The sequence below is a fragment of the Aotus nancymaae genome, unplaced genomic scaffold (genome assembly GCF_030222135.1).
Source record: "Aotus nancymaae isolate 86718 unplaced genomic scaffold, 86718_ANA_hifiasm-v0.15.2.pri h1tg000108l, whole genome shotgun sequence".
NCBI classification, from domain to species: Eukaryota; Metazoa; Chordata; class Mammalia; order Primates; family Aotidae; genus Aotus; species Aotus nancymaae.
This window is the reverse complement of record NW_026988523.1, coordinates 33,479,922-33,503,367: the sequence shown is the minus strand read 5'-3', so window position 1 is coordinate 33,503,367 and position 23,446 is coordinate 33,479,922. Positions and strand designations below refer to the sequence as shown.

General features: G+C 45.5%; 1 protein-coding gene across 14 annotated transcripts in view; it reads left to right on the top strand.

Moving 5' to 3' along the window:
• The first annotated feature begins 252 nt into the window (after nt 1-252).
• The window catches only part of TPM3 (tropomyosin 3), a 34,205-nt gene continuing 11,011 nt past the window's right edge, over nt 253-23,446 (top strand). For 2 of the 14 annotated variants that reach the window (XM_012476128.2, XM_012476130.2), the window contains exons 1-7: nt 7,816-8,043; nt 14,831-14,964; nt 17,888-18,005; nt 18,118-18,188; nt 19,623-19,698; nt 20,399-20,461; nt 20,640-20,709. In XM_012476128.2, the coding sequence (XP_012331551.1) occupies nt 7,912-8,043; nt 14,831-14,964; nt 17,888-18,005; nt 18,118-18,188; nt 19,623-19,698; nt 20,399-20,461; nt 20,640-20,709 (664 nt within the window). In that variant the 5' untranslated portion in view covers nt 7,816-7,911. Of the gene's footprint in view, nt 450-1,025; nt 1,152-7,815; nt 8,044-14,830; nt 14,965-17,887; nt 18,006-18,117; nt 18,189-18,993; nt 19,070-19,622; nt 19,699-20,398; nt 20,462-20,639; nt 20,710-21,717; nt 21,797-23,148; nt 23,347-23,446 lie in introns of those variants that run through there. The other 12 variants (XM_012476126.2, XM_012476129.2, XM_012476120.2 and 9 more) reach the window with 11 other exon arrangements.

Below are 23,446 nucleotides of genomic sequence, written 5' to 3'. Positions count from 1 at the left end.
GCCCAGAATGAGTGGAAAGTTTCAGGGTCAGGGAGAACCTCTTCCCTCCCCCACTTTCCATTGTCTAAAATCAGCCTCAGCTGTTCCTAGATATTTTTTTGCTGGTGATGTCAGTCCATCAAAGCATCTCACCCTGTGTTGCCCCAGGAGAACAATGATGGGGTGGAGGGAGCTTTTAGAAAGACCATATTAGGAACAAAAGGTGGAGCTATAAGCACAGATAAAGACTCAAGTCTGGGAACTCCTGGTCACGCAGGCAGCAGCCCCTTCTTTCTTGCCCCAGTCTCCAGTTTTCCAGTGTTGACAGGTGAGCCTACCAACAACCACTGCTCATGATGGAGGCCATCAAGAAAAAGATGCAGATGCTGAAGTTAGACAAGGAGAATGCTCTGGATCGGGCAGAGCAAGCTGAAGCTGAGCAGAAGCAGGCAGAAGAAAGAAGTAAACAGGTAGGCACCAGCATTGGTCTTACCTGCTAGTGAACAAGACCATGCGATGGAAGGGAGTTTTCATGGGAAAGACAATGACTACTGGTATCACCTCGTTTTTGGGGTGGGATGGACTCCCCAGCCTCAAGAGGACATGTAACGTATCTAAGACTGCCTTTGTGACCTTGGGAAAGTCAGTGGCCTCCTCTGAGCCATGGTGTGTCTGTTGAATTTAAGTAGAAATGGACCATCTTCTGGAAGAACCCTTGACTTCTAGAGGAAAAGGTAAGAGTTCTAGAGGGAAAGAGCATCTCTTTTCACTCAGTATCATGGGCATGTACACCTTTAGACATTTACTCTCCACGGGTCTTGGATGAAAACCCAGGATGGCTTAGTCATCTTAGGTTCAGACATTACAGGGTCATAAGCCAAGCTACAGCATAACTCCTGAGGCAGTGGGCTGGAAGTGGCTGGGGAGAAAGTGTGTCTCTGGGGATGGTAACATGGAGGCTACACTCAGGGCTCCAAGAGCCCAGGGTCCAACCCTGCACTGTTGTGTTTGTGTGTTTTTGTGTGTGACTCTCTGGGCTCCTATAGCTGGAGGATGAGCTGGCAGCCATGCAGAAGAAGCTGAAAGGGACAGAGGATGAGCTGGACAAGTATTCTGAAGCTCTGAAGGATGCCCAGGAGAAGCTGGAGCTGGCAGAGAAGAAGGCTGCTGATGTGAGTATTAGAGAGATGGAGGTTGGGTTTAATCTACACATATAGTAGATCTTTATATTAATGTATGACAAAATGCCAAACACACTTACGGGTTCATGGAACCCAGACATATATACCCACATAAATTTTTGCATATAACCACGTGCTTGTACAGTCTTATAATGGCATATATTTTCTTTCTTTCTTTCTTTTTTTTTAAAGACAGGGTTTCACCATGTTGGCCAGGCTGGTCTCGAATTCCTAACCTCAGGTGATCCACCCGCCTCAGCCTCCCAAAGTGCTGAGATTACAGGCGTGAGCCACCACACCCGGCCTATTTTCTTTCTTAAAGACATCTCCGACATGTGAAAAGTTTTTAATCTTTTTTTTTTTTTTTTTTTTTTGAGACGGAGTTTCGCTCTTGTTACCCAGGCTGGAGTGTAATGGCATGATCTCGGCTCACCGCAACCTCCGCCTCCTGGGTTCAAGCAATTCTCCTGCCTCAGCCTCCTGAGTAGCTGGGACTACAGGCACGCGCCACCATGCCCAATAATTTTTTGTATTTTTAGTAGAGATGGAGTTTCACCACATTGACCAGGCTGGTCTCGATCTCTTGACCTTGTGATCCACCCGCCTCGGCCTCCCAAAGTGCTGGAATGACAGGCGTGAACCACCGCGCCTGGCCGTGAAAAGTTTTTAAAAAAATATATATGTAAAAGTCTCATTTTCCTCCTATCACCAGCCCAGGAATTTAATTATCTTTCCCAGGACCTGAACAAAGAGAGGGGACTCTAAGTTCAGAATGCTATCAATTATCCTACCTCCTCCCCCATGCCACATTCTTAGCTTTTATGTCCAAGTCTTGGCATGTGGATATGTGTATTAATAGGGAACTTCTCATCTCTCAACTGTCCAACAAAACCAGCTCGGATTTCACAATGGGAAATGGAGGTCACACTGACCCTGGCCCTATATGGGTTTATTTATCTTGGCCAATGTGGGCATTTGCCTTTATGCCACGGAGATGCCATACAAAGTATCACTTATAGGGCAGCTGAGAGATCCCTACAGTGACAGACTATAATAGAAACTAAGAAGGAATCTTAGGGGGTAAAGGTATCACCACCAGACTTTACTCTGTGACCTTGACTCTATGACTCAGCTTGTCTAGGGCTGAATTTTCCCATTCTAAAATAAAATAAATTATATTTTCCATGTCATATTATCCCTAATTTCCTTCATCTTCAACTTTGAAGTCTGCCACAAAGATAAATGAGAGGCTAGATAGAAAAATTTTTCAGAAGAAAATTACCACAGGAATCTTACCAATAATAAAAAAAAAAGTCCCAGTATTGGTGGAAACAAGTTTCTCAGTGAACTGAGTTAATAGGAAAAAAGGAGCATGTAATATTTAAAATCATATTTGGGATGGGCACAAGGGCTCATGACTGTAATCCCAGCACTTTGGGAGGCCGAGGCAAGCAGATCACCCAAGGTCAGGAGCTCGAGACCAGCCTGGCCAACATGGTGAAACCCTGTCTCTACCAAAAATACAAAAATTAGCCAGGCATGGTGGCAAGCACCTGTAATCCCAGCTACTCTGGAGGCTGAGGTAGGAGAATTGCTTGAACTCTGGAGGTGGAGTTTGCAGTGAGCCAAGATTGTGCCACTGCACACCAGCCTGGCCAACAGAGAGAGAACCCATCTCAATAAATAAATAAATTAATTAATTAAATAAAATCACATTTGGTTTTGGAAAATAGCTATAAGGGCAGACAGAGTGGACCATTTACAAATGCTTTTCGATCCTCATATTTAGTCTCTCTGCTATTAGGTTTCAAAAAGAAATCTAACAGCAGAAAACTGCAAAAAAAAAACCCTACCAAATCTGCAGGTTACCCCCAGAGCTTTGGGCAAGTGGATGGCCTGTTGGTATTATACAGCCTAGGTTCCTAGTATATTTGGATGGATCTCTCTGTTTCTAACACATGAGCATGAAGATAGAAGTTTTCACATACTAGCACAATGTCAGGTTAATAACAGTTTTGTAAGAAGTTGGGTAACACCAATCTGGGTCTGTCCATAGGCTGAAACAGCTAGTATGTGGGCTTGAGGATGTGTTTCCAGGAACAAGAAAAAGAACAAACAAGTCTAATGTGAGATCATGAGAAGGAGAATGACCTAGAGGCTCTATGTAATATATCAAAATTATTAGGAATATAAAAGGATTTCCTGGGGATGAATTCTGTCTGTCTTAATCTGTTTTACACATGTACAGACACACACATACACACACATAGCATCCCTCATCTAGGTATGGTCTACTCAATATATTTATTTGAAAGAAGCGTCTTCATATTTTTTTTTTTTGAGACGGAGTTTCGCTCTTATTACCCAGGCTGGAGTGCAATGGCGCGATCTCAGCTCACCGCAACCTCCGCCTCCTGGGTTCAAGCAATTCTCCTGCCTCAGCCTCCCGAGTAGCTGGAACTACAGGCATGCACCACCATGCCCAGCTAATTTTTATATTTTTTAGTAGAGACAGGGTTTCACATTGTTGACCAGGATGGTCTGGATCTCTATACCTCGTGATCCACCCGCCTTGGCCTCCCAAAGTGCTGGGATTATAGGCATGACCCACCGCGCCCGGCCCCACTTCTTCATATTTATATCCACCAAAAACCACTTAAATATGTAAAGTGAGGGTTAAAAATACTCATTCAACCCCTCTCCCCTTTGTTAGCTTTCCCAAGTCAGAAACTACCCTCAGAGATATGCATAAGAACAAGAAACAGGAGAGGAAGGTTGTGGCCAGGAGCAAGCAAGAAGAAAGGTTTCTTTCCTCAAAGCTAGAGTCAGCAAACTACCACCTGTGGGTTAAATTTTGCAACAGCCTGGTTTTGTAAATAAAGTTTTATCAGAACACAGTCATGTTCATTCATGTACATATTGTCTACTGGCTTTCTTTTGCCATGTACATATCAGAACACAGTCATGCTCATTCATGTACATATTGTCTACTGGCTTTCTTTCTCTGGCCACAAAGACCCTAAAAGTTTGATGACTCCTGCCTCAAAGGATCAAAGAAGGAAAGTACAGTGTTTATAGGAATCGGGAGAGGTGCTGAATAAGGAGCAACAAAGTTTAAAGCAGACAGCAAAGGTTAGAGTCATCAGCAGCATAATATATGCATCTTTGGAGGGAGTATACTCTGTCCAATACAAAGGAAGTCAACAGCTCAGCTTCTGACCTTGAGGTTAATAAATAAGTAAACAGAGCGTATTATCTTGATGTAAATATAAGGGGTAGAGAGGGAGGAGGGAGTCAATAACTATGAGTTTACACAGGCAGTTCTAGTTATCTCAGAAGCCTTTCTGAAAACTGTAGGATTTGCTAGGACTGTTTGAACAAAGAAAGGGCAAGGGTATGGCAAGGCGAGTTCAAACATTTGTTTGTTTCCTCCTTAAGTTTGTCTAAACTTTTTTCCTAAGTTGTGGTAAAATACGCATACATAAAACTTACCATTTTAACAATTTTTAAAAGTCTAATTCAGTAGTAGTACATTCACATTGTTGTGCAACCACATCTAAGATCATTTTAATCTGAGATGAAATCAGACGCTGTTTAGGGAGAAACAAAGGGAAAGAAGAGTCCATTGTTAGGACATAGAGTCATAACACCATTTTTTAGGGACAGGTGGTGGGAGGGATGGGGAGAGAAGGGATAAGAATGGACATATACACCTGTTGATATATTGTATTGCTGGTTACTAGGAAAACAATAGCACTGGGCCCCTTGCTGGCTATCCATTGCGCCTCTAAAGGCTATCAGGAGTCAGTCCATCTGTTTTCCTGGATCAAGAGGAGATTATCTGCTAAAATCTACCAGTCTCAGGAATGCAGTGGTGCTCTCAACACTCTTTTGGTTTGTCTAGGATGAGGTCTTCTGCTTCTCTGCCAGGGCACAGGGAGGTACAATAGTGCCCCCTGCTGATCAGCACCCAGATGACAAAGTGTCACTTCTTCCACAGTCTTGATCAGACTTCTCCAAAGCAAGTTAGAAAAACGCTTAGGCCATCAGGGTAGAGTTTTTATTACGAGCTTCCTTCCTAATTTCTGGGGGAAAAAATCAGTGTGCAGGTTACTCTGTTAAGAAAATTATTGTCTATTCAAGTTATTTCTTCTAAATAGTCTAATTGCTCGGTATTTCCAAAAAGAGACAGGAAGACAGAGGCTCTGGAGGGAGCATTCTCAGAACTAGACATTGAGGGCAGCAACTGTCTTGCCCACAATTCCTTTCAGGGGTTAGGCCTCTTCATTATAAGTCCTGTTCCATGTCCTAATTTTCTAGGAGAAAAGAGAGCTGCCCCAGAGGAAAGATTTATCATTATTACCTACTAGGAAGGTGGGAGGAATACAAAGGAATAAGAGGGAAGATAACATTCTCAAGTCTCTTTAGTATTGTGCTTCCAGAAATCCTGCATGGCACTGCCTGTAGGGAGTTTCTTTTTTTTCTGTTATGCTTTCTTTTTGAGACAGAGTCTCACTCTGTCACCCAGTCTGGAGTGCAGTGGCACCATCTCAGCTCAGTGCAATCTCTGCTTCCTGGGTTCAGGCAATTCTGCCTCAGCCTCCCCAAGTAGCTGGAACTACAGGTGCACAGCACCATGCCTGGCTAATTTTTGTATTTTTAGAAGAGATGGTGTTTCGCCATGTTTGCCAGGCTGGTCTCAAACTCCTGACCTCAGGTGATCTGCCTGCCTTGGCCTCCCAAAGTGCTGGGATTACAGGCATGAGCCACCACATCTGGCCAAGGGGAAGTTTCTAACTCATAAATAGTTCCTTGGGGTACTTGGAAGTACAGTGGCAGTGAAATTGGTGAAAGTTATAACACAAAATAGAGGTTTAATTCTACAGTACAGTTTACAGGCACTCATGTCTGGCTGTTGTATGAAGGATCTGGTAACAGTCATCTGTTTTTTCTTTCTGTTTTTGAGACAGGCCCTCAATCTGTCACCGAGGCTGGAGGCAGTGGTGCAGTCTGGGCTCACTGCAACCTTTGCCTTCCCAGCTCAAGAAATCTTCTCACCTCAGCCTCCCAAGTAGCTGGGACTACAAACGTGCTGCCACCAGGCTCGGCTACTTTTTTAATTGTTTGGAGAGACAGGGTCTCACTATATTGCCCAGGCTAGTCTCAAACTCTGGGCTGCGATGATCTTCTCACCTTGGTCTCCCAAACTTTGGGATTACAGGCATGAGTCACCGTGCCCAGCTGACAGTGGTCTGTAATAGAGGATTTCTTCCTTATAAAATGGGGGCATATCATTCTTATCTACAAAAGGAATTGTAAGTGATGATTGATTAATTAATTTATTTTTAGAGATGAGAGCTTGCTATATTGCCCAGGCTGGTTTTGAACTCCTAGGCTCAAGCCATCTTCCCGCCTCAGCCTCCCAAAGTGCTAGGCTTACAGACATGAGCTACCATGCCCAACTGATGATTAAATTACCAAGTCCTGAATCATTCTGAGGTTTGGAGGGGCTGGAAGCTTGGCTAATTTGGTGCATACTGACTCTCAAAAGTAACAGGGAGCCGAACGGGGTGGCGTGCACTTATGGTCCCAGCTACTCTTGAGGCTGATGGAGGAGGCTCACTTGAGCCCAGGAGTTTGAAGCTGTAGTGAGCTATGATCTCATCTTGTCTCTTTAAAAAAAAAAAGAGAGAGAGAGAGAGATTGGGCGCCATGGCTTAGGCCTGTAATCCCAGCACTTTGGGAGGCCTAAGCGGGCAGATCACCTGAGGTCGGGAGTTGGAGCCCAGCCTGACCAACATGGAGAAACATGGAGAAGAAACCCCATCTCTACTAAAAATACAAAATTAGCCGGTCGTGGTGGCGCATGCCTGTAATCCCAGCTACTTGGAAGGCTGAAGCAGGAGAATCGTTTGAACCCGGAAAGTGGAGCTTGCGGTGAGCAGAGATCGCGCGATCGTGCTCCAGCCTGGGCAACAAGAGCAAAACTCCGTTTCAAAAAAAAAAAAAAAAAGTAACAGGGGAAAAATCCGTTGTTCTAAATAGAGCACTTAAGTTCATACCATGCCAAATAGAATAAGAATTTCTGCCAACTTGCCCATCTCTTCCACCCCGACAGTTCCATTCATTGACTTCCAGGAGATGGGAGAGAGAACCTACCTACCTGAGCCGACTGTGAAAGGGGACTGAGTAGGGCTTTTTGAACACGAGGCCCAGAATGTCTTTCAGGCTTTCCTTAGAACTTGGTTTTGGAGTCTGTCGTGGGGTGAGTGGAAGCAGGTACTTGCAGGATGTTTATATTGTGGAGCAAATACAGTGAGCGGTGACGGGTAAGGGCACTGGGGGATGAGAGGTCAACTGCGGGAGTGTAGGGTCAGCACACTACCTGCAAAGGGGCCGACCATTGTGGGCAGCCAGCCTGGCAGGAGAGGTTAGACCACAAAGCGCCGCCCAGTTACCATGGTAACCCTCCCTCGTCCCAACCCCGCCCCACTTTACTGGCCCAAGGTAAGGCCTCGGGCATCTGGGAGGCTCCGCCCCCGCCCCGCTCCCTGCCGCCGTTCTCCCTCCAGTGGACTGCCTTCCCGCCTGCCTGGCGGTGGGAGGGCGCGGCAGAGGGACGTCACATCCGGGCGGGTGGGTGAGTTCCGGTATTTCAGGGCGGAGCAGGCGGAAGTAGGGGTGAGAGGAGGCTGCATAGCCGCGCGGAGGAGGCAGGAGCCGGAGCGCGAGCAGTAGCTGGGTGGGCACCATGGCTGGGATCACCACCATCGAGGCGGTGAAGCGCAAGATCCAGGTTCTGCAGCAGCAGGCAGATGATGCAGAGGAGCGAGCTGAGCGCCTCCAGCGAGAAGTTGAGGGAGAAAGGCGGGCCCGGGAACAGGTACGGAGGTGGCGAGACGCATGAGGGAGGGGCAGGCGCCGGAGTAGTCGGCAAGAGCAATAAGGTCCCTTTTGTCGTGGAGCATGGTCCTCTGAAGGCCGGCGGGCTCGGAGATGAAGTTGGGAGCATGGAGGATGGGTGGGGCTCAGCTCCGGTAGGGCAGCAAGTGGGCGAGGGGGAAATTGAGTGCTCGGGCGAGCAGGCTTGACCTTTGAAAGAATTGAACCTCACGGGGTTTGGGCTTTGGAATGTGGCGTGTGGCTCTCCTCCTCTTTTTTCTCCAGCTCATTCATTCAGTTCTTCTGATCCGGGCGCGGCCAGGGGAGGGGCTCAGCGATTTCTCCCTCCCCCACTTCCCCATGGGGGGGTGGGAGAACTTTGCTCTTGCTTGAGGTTTCCTGCCCAAGTAACCCACGTGAGTGGGTGCTTCTCTGTTCTGGGAGGGGCAGTATTGAACCTTCTATGAAAGCGTGAGGGTTGTGGGTGGGAACCGCCCGAGAGACCCCGGCCAGCCTGCTGGCAGCTTTTCCGCTCCCTCCTCCTGCTCAGGAAATGAGGCAGCAGTTGGCTGAGAGGAAGCGCGGTGCCCTCCCTCCCTGGAGGAGCTCGAGGCCACAGGACCGCCTCTCATCCTCTGGCTAGGGGCCCTTTCCTCTTACGGGGTGCTCTTGCAGCCGCTACACCCACTCTCTGAATCTACGTGAAACGGCAGGGTAGGGGATAGTACTTCTCCCAATGTTAGTGCAAATGTAGGAGCCAGTCACACTTGCCTGGCCCTACCCCCAATGCCCTGGAAGTCCGGAACTTCTGCCAGACTCAGACCATTATTGCTGAAGTGTGATCAGTGCAAGACGAACTGGTTAAGAACATTTCTTCCAAGCAGAACTGATAAGGGAGTGTATGGCAGAGAATCAGATGGCGTTCCAGTCTCAAGGTTTCTGATTTACTTGGGCAATTTGGTGGAGACAGAATAATGAATTCCAGGTGACTCAAGTGGAATATTTGTTCAACTGAAAGTGGGAACATGAAATGTTAGTGGAATGAATGGTGATTCTAGTGATTTCTTTTTCATTTCTTTTTTTCTTTTTAAGACAGAGCCTCACTCTGTTGCCCAGGCTGGAGTGCAGTGGCGTGATTTCGGCTCACTGCAACCACCACTTCCCCGGTTCAAGCAATTCTCCTGTCTCAGCCTCCTGAGTAGGTGGGATTACAGGCGCCCGTCATCACGCCTGGCTAATTTTTTGTATTTTTAGTAGAGATGGGGTTTCGCCATGTTGGCCAGGCTGGTCTTTAACTCCTGACCTCCGGTGATCCACCCACTTCGGCCTCCCAAAGTGTTGGGAGGATTACAGGTGTGATCCACTGTGCCCAGTCTAGTCTAATAGTTTCTTGAAACGACTTTCTGTTTAGAAGTGGTTGATTAGTAAGCCATAAGATTTAGGGTGAAGTCTAGTAGTTGGAGCTGATATGAACTGAGGCTTTGGTTTTGGAGACTTTTGTGTGTTTTTATTTGTTTGTTTGTTTGTTTGTTTGAGATGGAGTCTCACTCTGTCACCCAGGCTGGACTGGAGTGCAGTGGCACAATCTCAACTCACTGCAACCTCCGCTTCCCGGATTCAAGATCTCTTGCCTCAGCCTCCCAAGAAGCTGGGACTACAGGCGCCCGCCACCATGCCTGGCTAATTTTTTTAAATTTTATTTTTAGTAGAGACAGGGTGTCACAACTGTGCATGGAGATATTGGGATGGGAGCATGTTGTCTTCCTCGGTCACCTTTTACTAGGTAGATTTTTCCTCTGTTCAGTTTGCCAGCAACTTCTTATTATCTATTCAAGTGAGATGGACTGGCTGGTTGACTCTTTATGACTAGTGACACTTTCTCATCGCCTCTGTTCTGGAGACCAGATAGCTTTAAAGGGGAAGACAGAGGCCAGCCAGAGGAACTGACCATGTGTTAAGCTGCAGAGTCATAGGCTCAACAGTTAAATATGGACATCCTAGGAGTAGTTCTAAGGTGGGTGATTGCTGCCCGCCATTGTACCTCTTTTTTTTTTTTAAGACAGGGACTCACTTTGTCGTCCAGCCGGGAGTGCAGTTGCATGATCTCTGCTCACTGTAATCTCCACCTCCCAGGCTCAAGTGATTCTCCTGCCTCAGCCTCCCGAGTAGCTGGGATTACAGGTGCCCACCACCATAACCAGCTAATTTTTTTTTTTTTTTTTTTTGCAGTTTTAGTAGAGACAGGGTTTCACCATGTTGGCCAGGCTGGTTTCGAACTCCTGACCTCAAGTGATCTGCTTACCTCAGCCTCCCAAAGTGCTGAGATTACAGGCATGAACCACTGCGCCTTGCCTGGGGTGATGTTTTTTAAGCTACTCTCACTCAGAGCCTGCCAAATTTGCTTCTTGAGCTGAGGTCTAGTGAGGAAGTCCTCAGAATGAGGAAGTAGGGTGATAGTTAAATATTGATGAAACCATTATCTTCCACTCCCCAGCCTGAAGAAGCTTAATCTTTTGACTTTCTGCTCTAGAGAACTTTGAACCCCTACTGAGGAGGAGACACCTCTTGGAAGGGGGGTGGGGTGCTTGGGCTATTTGTTACCCTCTTAAGGCATTCTGGAATGTGGATTCTGCAGGCTCCTCCCTCCTCTGGAGCTGGAAACTGCACTCTCTGATGGTAACGAATGCTGTTAGTGGGACTATCGCTTAATTATTTTCCTGGTTACTTTGTGTGAACATCCAAGCCACCTTTGTTGGGAAACTAGATGAGTCCAAAACTGAGACACTGGTGTTCTAGGATCTAGCTTTCATTTCTGCTCTTGGCCTGGAAATTGGTCTTTTATAATGTAGCACCTTGTCAAATTCACTTTCAGTTCTGCATTTCCTTTGTACTTCTGTCTAAATGGAAACAGATGGCAACATCAAATTTAAATGCAGTCTTTTTCCTTATCTGTTTTTTTCTTTTGTGGTAGTGGTGGTAAAAATATACATAACATAAAATTTATCATTGTAACCATTTATAAATGTACAGTTCACCTTATCTGTTTTTAATACCTCTTTCCTAATTGTCCCTGATATTTTTCTCTTTTTAAATTTTTTTCTAGTCTAACAAGCTTAACAGGCTGGGTTGGGTGGCTCACGCCTGTAATCCCAGCACTTTGGGAGGCCAAGGTGGGTGGATCACATGAGGCCAGGAGTTTGAGACCAGCTTGGCCAACATGGTGAAACCCCGTCTCTACTAAAAATACAAAAAATTGGCTGAGCATGGTGGCGCATGCCTGTAACCTCAGCTACTTGGGAAGCTGAGGCATGAGAATTGCTTCAACCCTGGAGGCGGAGGTTGCAGTGAGCTGGGATCGGATCATGCCACTGCACTCCAGCCTGGGCAACAGAGTGAGACTCTGTCTCAGAAAAAATAAATAAATAAAAATAAATAAATAAATAATAGGGAATGGGCTTTGAACAGCAATTTTGATTCTGGCCTTAATCCTGATCCTAGTTTTTGGAAAGGTTAGAGTGTTTGATTATTATGTGGTTCTTCTCTATTCTTGGGTCTGGTGGACTAAGCAACAGGCTTTACCACTTTTCTTTAGTTGCTTTGCTTTTCTGCTGCTTACCTTTCTCTTTCCCTCATACTAGAACACACACACACACACACACACACACACACACACACACACGAGAGGCAAACAGCCCTTTACCCCCTTAGGCTCCGCCTTTGTTTACTCTGGGGCAGATAGGTCCATTCCCTTCCAACTTGCCTCCCCTTTGGTGAAGTTTAAATTCCCCAAGGACACGTTATCTCCCTGGGTAGATGCAGTTGTGAGCACAGTGAACTCAAGTAGTCCTTTACTCACAGGGCTCAAGCCTAACTTTCTAATACTCTTTCATTTGAATTTCATCTGTGGCTTTTATCTAAAAAGAGAAACCCCAGTGTGGCAGAGCACCAGATTTAGGCTAATCCCCTTCTGTCCTTGGCCCTGTTCTGCCTGTGAGCACCATCACACTGTCAATTTCTTGCCTGGAGGGGTTGACATATATGGGAAATCTCTTTGCTGTCCTAGGAGGATAGCCGAAGCTGTTGTCAGCCATCTTCTAATGTGACTGAATTGCTGCTGCATTCTACTCCTCTCCCCACCCCCAACCCAGGATATTTACTTCCTGGGCAGTGGAGATTCCTATTATTACCTGAAGGGGAGGACCACAGAATACTGTATATCCTCCAAGCTGGGCAGAGATAAATCAGCTGAAACACCAAACCCACATCTGGATTGGCATGCTAAGACCTAGGATGATTAGGAAAGTGCAGTGCTCAACGTTTCCCAGGGCTACAGGTAGCCTGGTCTGCAAAAAGTAGGCCTGTTCAATCTCTTGGTATTCCTTGGTATTATTTGACCTGAAAGGGACAGGCATTGTGCATAGACTCCGACTTGAGGGAAAAGTCAGCTTGTCTTCCTTGTTCCTTTAAACAAAATATCAGATCTTGATTCTGCAGGCTTTTGTTTAATTGTAAAGAGAACTGATCCTCTGGGCTGGGAGAAAAGAGAAAGGCAAGGCCTTATTCCCTCCCACCCCACACCCAGGGGGTCTCTGAAGCTTTTGCTAGAACTCCCATCTTGGGTTCTGCTTTTGCTACAGGCTTGTTCATGTGTGCATGCTCTTAGGAGGGCACCAAGATGTGTTTTCTCCCTCTCCCTTTTCAGCCTTGCTAAGAATTCTATTGTAAATGCTGATTTGTGGGAGAAATTGCCCGAGCCAGCTTGCTGTCATGGAAACTGTACACCCCCGCCCCATAGCCTGTTATCTTCTACTCCAGTTTGGTGAGCTGAATGATGCCTTACATTTCATGAGCTGCTTCTAAATCTAGTTGCATTTTTCATTTGAGGGGAGTAAGTCATTTTACTGGCAGTGTCTCATAGTTCTTGCCTGAGAGCCTCCTGACTTGCTCTTGATCCGTGGCCTTGTTGGGTTTGTGAGGAGAAATGTGTGTTGTCACAGAGGACATCTGTTTTTCTGGAAGAGACAGAAGCAGAGAATACTTGTCTTTGTGGTGTTTTGAATAGTGTAGTTAGACACAAATGGTTTCTTAGTAATTTCAGCTTATGTTGATTTCTCGATTTTCTTTTCCTGTAGCCTGGTGGCTAGATTGTAGCCCCAGCCCTCTGCTTCCCTTCCTAGTCTCTTCAACCTCTCATGTTTGTTTGTTTGTTTGTTTGTTTGTTTGAGATGGAGTTTCACTCTTGTTACCCAGGCTGGAGTGCAATGGCTTGATCTCGGCTCACCGCAACCTCCGCCTCCTGGGTTCAAGCAATTCTCCTGCCTCAGCCTCCCGAGTAGCTGGGACTATAGGCGTGCGCCACCATGCCCAGCTAATTTTTGTATTTTTTAGTAGAGACGGGGTTTCACCTTGTTGACCAGGATGGTCTCAATCTCTTGACCTCGTGATCCACGCGCCTCGGCCTCCCAAAGTGTGAGCCACCACGCCCAGCCCCCAACCTCTCATATTTGTATGTGGAAGTTTTTGTGTCAATCTTGATTGTTAAAAGGAGTCGTCTGGTCTATATTCTTCCTTGTCGGAGCCAGTGGCCCAGGCTATTTCTATGGCTCCCCCAACTCCTGCCTGCCAGGAAGAAATCAGGGTAATAGAATTCAGGCACAATCTGGGCTATAGAAGAGAGATCATGTTTACCAGGCACTTGGATAAGCATCTGAACTGGGTGGTGTGCGGGCATATTAAATTCTTAAATATTGTTGCTGTCAGGGTACCTCCCACCAGTAAAGGTAGCAGGGAGACAGTCATGGAAAGAGGTTTTCCTGCTTTACAATTCATCCACCTTCAGGCTGCCTCCTTCTTTCCTTGTCTTATTCCATTGCTAGGAAAAGTAAACTCATCCAAGCATGGGTTTACTTGGACTCTAGCCTATACTTCATTGTGAGATGAAGGGCAGGAAGAAGATTGTCGTAATCTGTATTAGCTAGAGGGTAAAGTTAAGGGGATGGCTGGAGGAATAGAAAGGAGACAATTCAGAAATTTAGAGGAATGATAGTGGGTGTGGTGAAAATGTTCTCTTTGCTCCCGTTTTTTGTTTTTGATTTTTTTCTTTTTTGTAATGCTGTCAAAGCAGATAATTTTAACTAGAAGCAGCTCCTTGTTGCCAACTTTAAAAAGGTGTAGGGGACTCAAGCAGAAGGGATGATGAGTAGGTATCGCAATAATGTTCCATTCTTTTGCTTTCCAGTCTTGAAGGCTATTCTGAAAGACATTCCCTTGGCTAGTTAGTCTTGATATATTAGGGTAAAGTGATCAGAGAAATAACAGTTTGAGTTAAACAGCAATTAATAGGTAATCCAGGATTCCCTCTTTAATAAACCTTGCTTATTTATTTTTTTCTGCTTTATGAGACACTTAGAAGGTTTCTGAGGATGAGACACACTGCCAAGCCAGAGCTCAGGCAGAAGGAACCCTTCATTGGCTTTCTTTTCTGACTCCAGTATGTTTAGGAATTTGAACTGAGTCCAGGAAGTGGGTGGTACTAACTCTTGGGCTGGGCAAGGAACTGAGTTTTAAAACACTCTTCCTGTGGAACATATGGGAGTTCGTTGATGGGAAAGGGAGGAGATATATATATATATATATAAAGTTATGTCTGCTAGATCTTTTAACAGCTGAGCTAAGACAAGTTCTACCCTGTGAGACTCTGGCATTTTTATGGTAGTCAATCCCAAACTTACTGTTCTTCTTTTCACCATGCCTCTGCTTCTCTTTTCCATTCTTTCCTTCAAATGCAGGCTGAGGCTGAGGTGGCCTCCTTGAACCGTAGGATCCAGCTGGTTGAAGAGGAGCTGGACCGTGCTCAGGAGCGCCTGGCCACTGCCCTGCAAAAGCTGGAAGAAGCTGAAAAAGCTGCTGATGAGAGTGAGAGGTGTGTAGGGAAGCTTGATGGAGTGTGGATTTTTTTTTTTTTTTTTTTTTGAGATGGAGTCTTGCTCTGTTGCCAGGCTGGAGTCTCGCTCTGTTGCCAGGCTGGAGGATAGTGGCGCGATCTCGGCTCACTGCAACCTCCATCTCCCAGATTCAAGCAATTCTGCATTAGCCTCCTGAGTAGCTGAGACCACAGGCGCGTGCCACCACACCCAGATAATTTTTGTATTTTTAGTAGAGATGGGGTTTCAGCATGTTGGCCAGGATCTCTTGACCTGTGCTTTCTGCCTTGGCCTCCCAAAGTGCTGGGATTACAGGCGTGAGCCACTGCACTGAGCCGGAATGTGTATTTTAAAAAGAAGTTCATAATAGTTCTGATCAAGATTTCCTTATAAACCTGTTTTTTAAATAGTATTCCTGGCTGTGTGTGGTGGCTCAGGCCTGTAATCCCAGCACTTTGGGAGGCTGAGGCAGGAGGATCACTCAAGCCCAGGAAGTCGGTGCTGCAGTAAGCTGTGGTTGTGCTACTGCACTCCTGGGTGACAGAGCAAGAGCCTGACTCAATCAATCAATAAAAATAAAATACTAACTCCATCATACAGGATCTCCTTTCTGTTCTGCATTTTCTCTCCCCTTGAAGACAGAGTTAGGGTAATCTAGATGCTGTGACCCTTTTGTAATTGGTATTTCCCTACAAATTGCCCTAATGATCCTTAAAATGGGATCACCAGTACGACTTCCACTTTCTGGATCATAAACTTCTATTTGTGAGATTAATTCCTCTAAAACAGAGGTTCTCTAAGTAAGGTCTCAGACCAGCAGCATCAGCAATACCTGGGAACTTGGTAGAAATTCACATTCTCAGCACCTACCCTGATCTACTAAATCAGAAACTCTGGATGTGAGGCTTGGCAGTCTGTTTTTAGTAAGCCTTCTCAACCCTTGTTGCATTATTAGAATCATAGGTGGGGGTAAAAATAAAAAAAATTTAAATTAAAAAAAAAAAAGAGTCATAGGTGGGGGTGAGGGCGGAATCACTGGGGAGTTTAAAACTGCAGATGCTTAGATCTCATCCCAATTCCATTAGAATCAATTGCAAGAGGGGTCTGGGCATTGATGTTTTTGAAGTTCCTCAGCTAATTTTAATGTGATCCTAGGGTTGAGAACCATGGACCTTAAACCAATTCACAACTCATCTTTTTGAAAATAGTCAGTTGTCTCCTTGCCACATGTGAGTTAGATTAGAACAGAGGTGTTTGACATCTAAGGCTTTTCAGAATAAATAGTGCCCTGCTAAAGGTACATTATTATTATGCAGCTGTAAAAATGAAAGAGGCAACTATGTGTATACTATTATAGTAACGTCCAAATTATAGAAAGTGAGGACTGGGCATAGTGTCTCATACCTGTAATCCCAACACTTTGGGAGGCTGAGTTTGGCGATCACTTGAGGCCAGGAGTTCAAGACCAGCCCGGCCAACACAGCAAAACCCCGTCTCTACTAAAAGTACAAAAATTAGCTGGGCATGGTGGCGCATGCCTGTAATCTCAGCTATTCAGGAGGCTGAGGCACAAGAATCACTTGAACCCAAGAGGTGGAGATTGCAATGAGCCTTCCTCAAAAAAAAAAAAAAAGAAAGAAAGAAAGAAAGAAAGGATAGCTGCATGCTAAATATGGTGGGGGGGCGGGGAAGAGTGTGAGGAGAACAAGTTGCAGAACTATGTAGTTTATGATTACTTAGGGAAGCTGGGGTGGGATTTTTTATGTATATATATAGTTAAGAATATCTATTTTATTTTATTTCTATTTTTTGAGACAGAGTCTCGCTCTATCCCCCAGGCTGGAGGGCAGTGGCAGAATCTCCGCTCACTGCAACCTCTGCCTCCTGGGTTCAAGCAAGTCTCATGCCTCAGCCTCCTCTGAGTAGCTGGGATTACAGGTGCCTGCCACTACGCCCAGCTAATTTTTGTATTTTTAGTAGAGACGCAGTTTCACCATGTTGACCAGTCGGGTTTCCAACTCCTGACCTCAAGTGATCCGCTGGCGTCAGCCTCCCAAAGTGCTGGGATTATAGGCATGAGTCACTGTGCCTGGCCACATAAATCTGTATTTTTATTTAATATTTAAATATATTTAATTTCTTAATAAGGATTTTTTTTTTTGCGAGGTGGGAGGAGAGACAGTCTGGTGTGCAGTGGTACGATCTTGGCTTACTGCAGCCTCTGCCTCTTGGGTTAGAGTGATTCTCTTGCTTCAGCCTCCCAAGTATTACAGGAATTACAGGTGTGTGCCACCGTGCCCGGCTAATTTTTGTATTTTAGTAGGGACAGAGAGTTTCACCATGTTGGCCAGGCTGGTTTCAAACTCCTGACTTCAAGTGATCCACTTGCCTCAACCTCTCAATGTACTGGGATTACAGGCATGAGCCACTACGCCTGGCCAGGATGTATTATCTTTATAACAAAAAGTTTTAAATGAAGTAAACTAAGATGGAGTAGTAATATGGAATTTCCATTTGAGGGGCAGACAGAGGAATGCACTTTTTTGTTTTTTTTTTAGACAGTCTTGTTCTTATCTTGCTGGAGTGCAATGGCGTGATCGTGGCTTACTGCAACTTCTACCTCTCAGGTTCAAGTAATTCTCCTGCCTCAGCCTCCCGAGTAGCTGGGAGTACAGATGCAAGCCACCATATTGGGCTAATTTTTGTATTTTTAGTAGAGATGGGGTTTTACCATGTTGGCCAGGCTGGTCTCGAACTTCTGACCTTGTGATCTGCCCACCTTGGCCTCCCAAAGTGCTGGGATTATAGGCGTGAGCCACCTCAAGGAATGGGCTTTTAAAAGTACAATTCTGAGACCCTTGGAGTGGAACTGATGACATACTCCTGAGGGTGTCAGTATTGTATTTGTCCTGTTTCTGGCAGAGGTATGAAGGTTATTGAAAACCGGGCCTTAAAAGATGAAGAGAAGATGGAACTCCAGGAAATCCAACTCAAAGAAGCTAAGCACATTGCAGAAGAGGCAGATAGGAAGTATGAAGAGGTAAGTGACCTTCTGTTTATCCCTCTCTTCAGTGATATCAGGCTTTTGCAAAGAATAATGCAGTAAATGATTCCTTTGCTTCACTAAGCTATACTGGAATATTTTCCTGTAGGTGGCTCGTAAGTTGGTGATCATTGAAGGAGACTTGGAACGCACAGAGGAACGAGCTGAGCTGGCAGAGTCGTGAGTATCTAGCTCCTCAAATCTTGTCACACCATTTTGTCCCTTCCCCTTTGGCTTGGGCACTAATAAGAATAAATTAGCATTCTTTCAACCTTGTTAAACAGGGCCTAGGGAGTGGGAGTCATCTATAGTGCTTTTTTAGGCCCAAGAATGGCTTTAGGCTTCCTTATTCTCCTGACTAGTGACCGGTGACAAAAGAGGCTTTCTTATTTATTTATTTATTTATTTATTTTTGGTAGGGTTTACAAATTGAGAGCAAATAAGGACTAATACATGGTGAACAGTTAGCTGGAAGATCCTACTGGGTCCTTCCACCTGGGGTGGAAAGCATCAAAGTGGCTGTCCTGATTTAAGATCTGGTGTCTGGCTGGGTGTGGTGGCTCACACCTATGGTCCCAGCTACTTAGGATGCCAAGGCAGGAGGATGGCTTGAACCCAGGAGTTGGAGGCCAGCCTGGGCGACATAGAGAGACCCTGTCACTAAAACAAATAAAAAAATCTGGTGTCTGTTTTTGCCACTTTGCCAATCTGCTGGGGATCCTTAGGGCAAGGATAGATATTAACTGCTCCCCATTGGTACCTTCTGGGCCTTGTATAACAAAGTCAGTGCTGATGCTTATATATTTGTGCTTCCCTTACATTCCCTTCTGCCAGACATAACATATCATGATCATGGTGGTGTTCTCTTCCCATTTTTTGAAGTTTTTTTTTTCGTTTTGCTGCTTGTTTTCTTGCTGTGTTCCTTTTTGACCTTTCTCCCTCCCCACAACCTGGCTTGTGCCATCCCCGTGACTATCACTAACAGCCGTTGCCGAGAGATGGATGAGCAGATCAGACTGATGGACCAGAATCTGAAGTGTCTGAGTGCTGCTGAAGAAAAGGTACTAACCATTAAACCCACAGCAAGATTTTATATATATATATATGGTGTGGTTTTGTTTTGTTTGTTTTGTTTTTGTTTTGCAGCTGCCTCCCCTCCACTGGTTGATTTTGTTGAGTGCTGTCTCATCTCTTCATGGAATGCTTCATTCTTTTCCACTTACTTGGCATCTTTCATCTCTTTCCTAGTTGCTTCACTGCCTCTCCACAGGGTCTCCTTCCTTTGGGTGATTTGGGGGACTGGGTTGGGCATTTGTTCCCACCTCCACCCCGGGTGACAATTATGACTTGTTCCTGGTAGTAGAGTGCTCTCAAGTGTTCTTTCTTTATTAGTATTCAAACATTTTGAGCCCAGGAAGGTCCAGCTCCTGACATGTTCTATGGTAGAGGGAGGAGGGTTGATGCTTGCTCAGGTTACTTGGGAACATCTTTTCCCCAGTATGCCTTCCAACTCTCTCTACATATAGGTTCAATTCACATCTATGTGTCTCTCTCCCTTTTTTTATTCTCTTCCTCTTCCCCTTTCCTCTCCTGCGGTATTTAAAATATTCACAGTAAGTGTTCTGAGCTGGAGGAGGAGCTGAAGAATGTCACCAACAACCTCAAGTCTCTTGAGGCTCAGGCGGAGAAGGTAGGGGCTGGTTTGTGAAAGTGACAGGCTTTGGGGCCTGGGCCCAGCCCTGCCCTTGGTGAAAGACTGGAGACACCCATTCCATATATAATCCAGTGAGGCGTGTCCTCTCCTACCTACTTACCATGTATTCAGATTCTGGGTTGAATGCTACTTTTTGTGCACTTTGATTGCTTTGATGAAAATAACTTCATGGTCTCAGGTTCCTGGAGTCATGTGCTCCTCAGGCTGATACTGCTGTGCTGAAAGGCAATAATCAGGGGCCCTAACAGACTTTCTAGCAGACAGATGGGGGCAACAGACAGACTCAGCTCTGAGACCTAATGAGCAATCAAGACAGATGACTTCACTTTACCATCATGTGGGAGTGTTTCAGTCATGTGACCTTGGGATGCCACTACTTCTGCTCATTACGCAGGGGAAAGGAAAAACACTTCCTTGGGTTGATCTGAATAATATCGAAGCTTAGATCCATCTTAAAAAGTCTTGGAGAATTTTTATCTGTGGATATCATGACTCTAAAGACATAGATTTCTGGATTTCAAGGACCTGTTGTCCAGAGCCAGGCCTTGCTCTTACTCTTGGACCATTCAGCACATTAAGTCCAGGAGGATATTAAATGTAAGAGTAAGTGTAGGGACAGGGGTATTGTCTGTGTGACTAATTTCTACTCTGAAATTTTAATCTACTTCTCTTACAGTACTCTCAAAAAGAAGACAAATATGAGGAAGAGATCAAAATTCTTACTGATAAACTCAAGGAGGTGAGCTGAGGGGATTATAGGGCAGGACCCAAAACATTTAGAGGTATAAAAGGCATTAATGTGGACTTAGACTGGCTAGTTTGGGTTCTGAAAGGTCCAGAAGTAGAAGGTGAAAGAAATAGAGATTGTTGTTCTTTGTCTACATCTTGGATTCTGACTGATTTCATATTTCCCCCAGGCAGAGACCCGTGCTGAGTTTGCTGAGAGATCAGTAGCCAAGCTGGAAAAGACAATTGATGACTTGGAAGGTATGGAACCTGGAAGAGGGATTGAAATAGAAAAATATAGAGGAAGACCTTGCCTATTAACCATTCATCTCTTTTTCCTGTACACCAAAGGAAGTTGCTAGTGACTTGGCATGTATTAATATCATGTTCACTGTCCTAGTCCTATGCCACAGCTAGGCAAAGTGGGTCAAACCCTAGGATTGGATTTTTAAAATTAATCTTTTCCTTTCAGAAGACTTCACCTAATATTCTGCAATTTGTATTCTTCCCTTTGAGGAAAATGATAATGGCTGCATTTACCTCCAATTTAGTAGTCTTAAACCTTTAGTCTGTAGGTTTAAATGGAAGCCATGATTTCAGAAGGGCAAGACACACGTCAGTTCATGGCTACTTTCCACAATTCTTTTCACCACTCAAGTTGTGGGGTACTTATCAAAGAAATGAAGTTGTGGAATAACCATATCTGGGCACTGACAACAAATGTCAGGAGCTTTCTAAATACCTTCTGTCCCTGCAAGTTGGTAACTGCCATCCACCCTGACAAGGGCACGTGCTCTTTGCTTGGAGAGCTCTGATGTATGCTCCTTTGTTATGCTCTCGGAAGAGTCGCAGTGGCAACCTGTGGAGCAAAGGGGCCACTAATAGGGTTCACACTTCGTAGGCAGAGAAGTGTCTGAATATGGATGTCTACTCTCTCCCTTTGCTGTTTTCGTTCCTGGAATTGGGTACCTGGATGGGAGTGATATCCTCTTGAGTGCCTTTGGTAATGGGAATTTCTAGTTATGATTGTGCCCAGGTTCTCAGCCCTTGCTGCAGTGGATAAGGGGTATCGAAAAAGGGAGTTGGTCATAGGAGAGAGTAGATCTGAACATGCCCAGTCATGGTTGCCAGAATAGATGTTTTCCTAACTGTGGTATTAGACCCACAGTCACACTTTTCCTAATTTCTAATGATTCCCTCTCTTCATCTGCTTCTGAAACCTTTCACTCTGTCCCCTCATTCCTCCCTGTGGTTCCTGTGCCTGTCCAGATGAGCTCTATGCCCAGAAACTGAAGTACAAGGCCATTAGCGAGGAGCTGGACCACGCCCTCAATGACATGACCTCTATGTAACTATCTGACAGCAGAGTGGGGCTGGGATCTTGGCTTGTGGGTGGATGGGGGTACAAGCTATGCATAGTGGTGTGCTTTGGTTTTATCCTCTGGAAACTATAGAATCTCCACCCTTATCTTTGAAACATTGGTGCTGGTTATTTGTTTGGCAAAAGCTCTGGAGGCGTGGCCGGGCGTGGTGGCTCACGCCTGTAATCCCAGCATTTTGGGAGGCTGAGGCTGGTGGATCACCTGAGGTGAGGGGTTCGAGACCAGCCTGGCCAACATGGTGAAACCCCGTCTCTACTAAAAATACAAAAATTAGCCAGGCATGGTGGCAGTGTGCCAGTAATCCCAGCTGCTCAGGAGGCTGAGGCAGGAGAATCGCTTGAACCTGGGAGGCAGAGGTTGCAGTGAGCCAAGATTATACCACTGCACTCCAGCCTGGGCAATAGAGAGCAAGACTGTGTCTCAAAAAAAAAATATTAAAGGCCGGACCCAGTGGCTCACACCTGTAATCCCAGCACTTTGGGAGGCTGCGGGGGGAGGGGGCGGATGACTGGAGGCCAGGAGTTCAAGACCAGCTTGGCCAACATGGCGAAACCCCGTCTCTACTAAAAAATATTAAGAAAATTAGCTGGGCGTGGTGGTGCACGTCTATAATCCCAGCTACTTGGGAGGCTGAGGCAGGAGAATCGCTTGAAACTGGGAGTTGGAGGTTACAATCAGCCAAGATTATGCGGTCTGGGTGAAAGAATGAGACTCTGTCTTGAAAAAAAAAAAATGCTCTGGAAGCAGTTAATCTTGGATCAGAGGGAGAACCCTGATTGACTTGAAACTTTTATACTTTGTATTTATAGTTTTTTCATTACACTAATTTTTATATTTGCTTCTCAAATTTAGTCTTCTCAGAAGGGATACTGCTAGAGTTAGAATCCATGCAACTAAGGAAATTGGGCCCAGAGAGCCAGTGACTTGGGCCCTGACACATTAAAACAAAATTCAGGCCTCCTGGGTGTGTTTGATTTGTTCCCTGATATTAAAGTTTAGGGAACTATTTAAGATGAGAAATACCAAATTCACCTAAGAATTGCTGAGTCCCAGAAGCAAGCCAAGTGGTAAACAGCACCAAAGAGAGCTGGGAGTTCATCTGTTTGCTGTGGATCCCTGATCCTTGATGCTAATCGGCTTCTTTGTATCTTTCCCACTAACCCTGAAAAGAAGCCAAATTTCTCAGGCTAAAGTGTCTGGCTGTCTTTTTTTATTCCTGCTGCCACCTCTTCCTTTTTTTCCTCTTCCTTTCTCCTAATTTGCTATCTAGATTGATGCCAGTCCTTCTCACCTAGAGTATCCTTACTTTTTCATACAGATAATTATCACCGTTTCTGCTCTGTTCTGGATCTGCCCCCTTTCCTCCTCGGGGAACCCAACGCCCCACTCGCTCTGGATTCCATTTGGGTCAGCCTGGCTGGTCCCCAAGGCATTAGGATGGGGGGGCACAAAAGCAACTTATGTATTTTCTTCCACCCCCACCCCAAATTAAAATGTTAAGCTGCTGGAAACCTCATGCCACCCTGCATTTGTGTCATTGACAAAGCTGCTGCTGTCCCTAAGAAGGAGCCTTGGGGTTGTGATGTGGGGAAGAGCTATATCGTAGGCTCCCCTAC